The 5,666-nt window shown below is 40.1% G+C and overlaps 1 protein-coding gene across 2 annotated transcripts; it reads left to right on the top strand.

The window, feature by feature from the left end:
- The first annotated feature begins 1,878 nt into the window (after nucleotides 1-1,878).
- Nucleotides 1,879-3,042, top strand: LOC122013636 (heat stress transcription factor B-1-like). 2 transcript variants are annotated; one of them, XM_042569893.1, is made up of 2 exons: nucleotides 1,879-2,237; nucleotides 2,312-3,042. In XM_042569893.1, exons 1-2 carry the CDS (start codon nucleotides 1,974-1,976, stop codon nucleotides 2,891-2,893), a joined length of 846 nt encoding a protein of 281 aa, XP_042425827.1. In that variant the 5' UTR covers nucleotides 1,879-1,973; the 3' UTR covers nucleotides 2,894-3,042. The 2 variants fall into 2 exon arrangements, with proteins under 2 accessions (XP_042425827.1, XP_042425821.1); XM_042569887.1 differs by having other exon boundaries at nucleotides 2,309-3,042.
- Nucleotides 3,043-5,666: the final 2,624 nt, after the last annotated feature.

Here is a 5,666-nt window from a genome sequence, read left to right as displayed (position 1 = left end):
ATATTCTTGATAACTCTTAGCAAAGTTCACAAACTCCTCAACTTCAACAATAAAATCATCTTTAATAAATTCATTTTCTAATCAATTGTACATTCAAACTTTGTTCATAGACATTTTCATCTAAAACTAATAAATTGAGAATTAAAAAATAGCTTAGATTAACATACTAACACAAAACAAACAAAAGGACTATATTATATTATAGATTAACATACTAACATAACATATATCTTAATTGAACCATGTTAAATAATATAAAGTACAATTTACTAAATTATACCTGAAGATGTGTAGTTCAGCAGGAGAAAAGCAACAAATGCTATCTGTTTATAAAATAAAAATAATTTAGCTCAAATTTATCACAAAAAATGACAAGTTCAAAGCAGGAACTGCTACTGCCTGTCGGCGGCAACCAACACAGCCGCTAGCAGGCAGCTGGCAATCGACCTAGCCACAAGCAGGCGGCTGGCGGCCCGCACAACTACCAGTAGCCAGCTGGCGGCCGCCACAGCCGCCAACAGCCAACTGGCGACCGCCACAAGGGCATCGGATAGAGGGAGAGAAAGTCGAGAGAGGAGCGTTTACCAGCAATTGGGGAAAACAGGAAAGAAGGCCGTCGCGCATGGAAAAACGTGAAGAGTTAGGGTTTGCTTTTGAGCCACGACCGACATTACCGACAGAATCTAATTCCGTCATAAATGAGATAGATTACCGACGAAATCTTAATTCCGTCGGTAAATCTTGGTCAGAAAATCCTAATTTTTTATAAATTTTCAGATGGAAGTATAATTTCATTAGTATTTTCTAACAAAATAAAGATTCTGTTGGTATTCTCCGACCGAATATTTATTCGGTCAGAAAACCAAAAGTATTTCCAAGGCATTCCCGTCTGTATTACAATTTTTTTATAGTGAATCACCAACAAAGTTCCAGTCCAATACTCCAATCCAGAGTTAATTACTTAAGAAGCAAGGAGTAGTTTGAAGTAGTTTTTTTCTTCCGATCAGATTCAGTGCGACCACACGTCGAGGACCCAAGAAAGTTTGCTGTATCAAATGACTTCGACGCGCCAAGTCTCAATCAATATCCATTGACTCAAAGGTGGTACTCCGTAGACTTTCTCCCACCACGCATTTGATATTCAAATCATACCGATAATTCTTTGGCAATATCAAAGATGATCCTCCCATATCCACACCAACCGTTTGGTTCGGAGACTACATTTACTGCATTCATTAGAAATCCATCAGAAGCAACAAAGTAATGAGTAAGAATAAAAGGTTAGGGTAAGACAAGAGCAGACACTTAGATACACGCCTTAGAAATCCATCACGGTTGGAGCCTTCTTAATTGGACGACTTGGGGAAGGGGGGTTTTCACGGAAAACTCAGTGCAGGTTCTTCGTCAAAGTTTTGTTTTAATATTCTATTCCGAGAAGCAAAAGTCATGCCAATCGCCCGAAACTTCATCGTAAATTCTTCAGCTACGACATTATCCTCACATACCTGATTCAAATCTAGCGTTTAGTAAACAAATAGGCAGGGATTGATTAATTAGTCAAGAAACGGTTTCACATATCAAATTTGCTATGTCTCGGGCTCTCTGATCTCAGGAATTTCAGTCTCATGAATTGTGTCTGTACGGCAGCAATATAATTAAACAGGAAGCACTCAGTCAATTAACACATGGCCAACCATTTTTTTTTTTAATATGTTCAGGAATCAAGAGCGTACGATATGGAAATGGAAATGGAAATGGAAATGGTCATGGTCAGACAACGATTAGTTAACGGAGGAGTTACATAAATTTTCCAGTCAAGATGAAGAATCTCTCAGTATATAACATGCACCACCATCGTGTTCCTCTCCTTGTGAAAATTCTAGCTCCTTTTACGTCTTTGAAGCTTTTTTGTGTGTGTATATCCATAGCCAAGTGATCTTTATATATGTTATCAGATATGTCTGTTTTATGAAATGATGGAGGATGATGATCCGATATCGTGTGATGTTTTAGTTCAAGGACACATGAAGAAGAAGGGAGGCGGCGGAGGGCCGGCGCCGTTCTTGGTGAAGACGCACCGGATGGTGGAGGACGAGGCGACGGACGAGGTGATCTCGTGGGGGGCGAAGGGGACGTCGTTCGTGGTGTGGAAGCCAGGGGAGTTCGCCAGAGCACTGCTGCCCGTCAGCTTCAAGCACAGCAACTTCTCCAGCTTCGTCCGGCAGCTCAACACATACGTGAGTTCTCCTGCCATCTTCTCGATAGCTAATTCTCATGCATGCTTTCAAGTCCGGAATTTGACTGTCAGCAGGGTTTCCGTAAGGTGGTGCCGGATAAGTGGGAGTTCGCAAACGACAACTTCCGGAGAGGAGAGGAGAGGCTCCTCTGCCACATCCGCCGGCGAAAGGCTAAATATCACAAAAGCAGCGCCCGCCTTCGTCCTACCTTATCTACCTCCCACGAAGTCCACAGCTCCTCTTCTGCCTCCTCGTTTCCGCCACCTGATCGTCGCGATCACCTTCTGGAGCTCGCCGGCGAGAACGAGAAGCTAAGGAGCGACAACTACATCCTCAGCTCCGAGCTCGCCGGGGCCAAGAGCCAGTGCCGCCAGATGCTCGGCTGCCTCTCCGGCCTCGTGGACTTGAGCCAACTCGACTTCAGTGCTCTGATCCAGCCAAATTCTACAGAAACAGAGGATCATAAGAGTAAAGCAGCAGCAGGAAAAGAAGGGCTCAAGCTTTTTGGGACGTTCCTGGAGAGAGGAAGGAGCGAGGAGGGAGTTGATGTGCGTGAGACTGGCGTCGGTGAGCGGTCCACGAAGACGGGCTTTGGCTCGCCGTGGATAGGGGTGTCGACCACGGTTCAACACGCCGGCGGCAAGGTCTGCAACTGAACCAACTTGTGCCAGTCCTGGTAGCAAAACATGCATCGATTCAAGTGTTAATAGAGTTCCGATAGCAAGAACATAGCGTCGTGTGTTTTCCATGTGAAAGGCGATCGATCAAGCATTTCTCTTTTGGTGTGGAATTCATAGAATCTGACACGAACAATATAAACGAATTGCATCTCATCGATAGCTTTGATCACCCACGCAGGAAGAACATACTCTCTAAAATAGATATAACAGAATTATCCAAATTGACCGGATCAAATTATCAAATCAAATCATATTAATATTTGAATTATTCAAATAATTCTGTTATAATTATTCTCAGAATTATTCTAATAATTCTGTTATAATTATTCTCAGAATTATTCTTAGAATAATTCTGTTATTTATTAATTAGTTATTTGACCAAGTACTTTTGAACATTATATATTGTATTGTTCTTTGGACAAATATCAATGAACAATAGATTTTATTATTCTCATCTTATTTCTTCCTCTCTTTCTATTCTTCTTCTTACATGGTATCAGAGCCATCTCTCTTTTTTATCTTCCCTCAACTTCTTGAGGCGGAGATCGTATAAACGGCGAATTTTTAAATTTTTCCCTCAAGCCTCTTATTTTCTCCTACGTGTTTTAATTTTCTTATTCTTCTCTATTTTTCAGAACAAACGAAAAATACTTATTTTCTTTCGCTGCCAACCCCTTTGCTTCTCTTTCCTCTTCCTTAATCTCTTTTTTTTTCCACTACCACCGGACAAGTTATTTTTTACTTTAGATGTCAAATACTCGACGACATCAAAGAGGACAAAAGCAAAGTCCAGACCGATGTCAAATTTGTCACATCGTTGGTCATACTGGAAATATATGCCCTAAAAGACTTGATTGGTCTAGGGTAAAATGTCAAATTTGTCTTGGAATTGGACATTTTGGTATTCAATGTCCTAGTCCATTTGATTCAAATTTCATTGGTGGTCCTATAGCCTCAAGACAACCATCTATTTCACAAGTATATCCTAAAGTTCTTTCGTCTGTGTCTACTTGTGGTAAAAACCAAGAGTTCTCATCTACTGATTGGTATATTGACACTGGAGCAACTCATCATGTCACATCAGATTATAATATCCTTACAGACGTAATGTCATATTATGGCTCAGATACGGTGCAAGTAGGTGATGGTTCAGGTTTGCAAATTGCTAATCTTGGAAACACATATGTTCATTTATCTAATCGAACTTTTCACATGCGAAATGTCTTTTATGTTCCATCTATCACTAAAAATTTACTTTCTACACGCCAGTTTTGTCTTGATAACAATGTCATTTTTGAATTTCATCATAATCATTATCTTATAAAGGATAGAGGAACAAATGCTATTGTGTTTTATGGGAGAATCAAAAATGGCCTCTATTGTCTTCAGAGTTCTTCAATCAAAGCTTTTGTTGGTGAACGCACAAATAAACCAGCTTGGCATGCTCGACTTGGTCATCCTTCCCTTCGTATTGTTCAGTCAATCATCAATAGGTATAGTTTACCTACTTCTATTACCTCTTCTCCATCTTATTCATGTAGGGCCTGCATGGAATCTAAAAGTCATAAGCTACCTTTCTCTTTATCTGATCATGTTTCTAATTTTCCACTTGAAATAATCCATTCTGATGTTTGGGGCCCTGCACCTATTTTGTCTAATCAAGGTTTCCAATATTATGTTACATTCATTGATCATTTTAGTAAATATACTTGGCTTTATCCTATGAGAAGGAAATCTGATTTATTTGATATATTTTGTAATTTTCAAATTCAAGTTGAACGATCTTTTAATCGTAAAATACTCTCTTTTCATTCTGATTGGGGAGGCGAATATCAAGCTCTCCATCGTCATTTTGTCTCTTGTGAATTGTTCATCGAGTTTCTTGTCCTCACACTCCAGAACAAAATGGCTCTGCTGAGAGAAAACATAGACATATAATTGAAACTGCCTTAGCTCTTCTTCATCATTCATCAGTTCCGCGCAAATTTTGGGATGAAGCTGTTAGCACTGCAGTATATCTCATAAATCGACTTCCTACACCATTGCTCAATCATAAATGTCCTTTTGAAAAACTTTATAATCAAACCCCTGATTACACTTTCCTTCGAATTTTTGGTTGCGCATGTTATCCATGGTTACACCCCTATTCTAAACACAAACTTGACTCTCGTTCACTACAATGTGTTTTTCTTGGTTATAGCAATTTGTACCATGGTTATCGTTGCTTGCATATACCAACAGGATGAATTTATATTTCACGACATGTTACTTTTGATGAGTCTTTATTCCCTTTTTCGGTAGCTTCTTCAATCTCTCCTCCAGATACAAGTGGCACCTTCTTAATGCCACCTAATATTATCAGGAGTGATGGAATTCTAGGTCCTGCTCCGGAGCTCTCTAATAACTCTCCTATACCATCAGAATCACCTCCGGTTGCTGCTCCAATCTTAGAAGTCTCGCCGATCGAAGATAATATGCTCTCTGGTTCCTCGGATAATGCAAGTCCGTCATCTACATCACCATGTCAGCCTACTTCCTCGTCGTCATCAACAAGTGATTCAGATGATAATGCTCCTCGTCGCATACTTCCCATTAGTGATATTTATAAGCGTTGCCCACCAAATGCAACTCGATATCCCCTTCCACGAGCTCTAGTGGTTTCTTCCAAATCTATTGAACCAACCTGTTTTACACAAGCAAACAAGGATCCAAACTGGCGTAGTGCAATGGCTACAGAATTTGATGCACT

The sequence above is a fragment of the Zingiber officinale genome, chromosome 1A, assembly GCF_018446385.1.
Source record: "Zingiber officinale cultivar Zhangliang chromosome 1A, Zo_v1.1, whole genome shotgun sequence".
NCBI lineage: Eukaryota > Viridiplantae > Streptophyta > Magnoliopsida > Zingiberales > Zingiberaceae > Zingiber > Zingiber officinale.
The sequence above is the reverse complement of the archived record's forward strand: the minus strand, read 5'-3'. Positions and strand labels throughout refer to the sequence as shown.

Bases quoted from the DNA above. Each gene is read 5' to 3' on its own strand.
- LOC122013636 (XM_042569887.1), top strand. From the start codon at position 1,974: ATGATGGAGGATGATGATCCGATATCGTGTGATGTTTTAGTTCAAGGA. The intron at 2,238-2,308 runs GTGAGTTCTCCT...TTTGACTGTCAG, and splicing joins TCCGGCAGCTCAACACATAC to CAGGGTTTCCGTAAGGTGGT.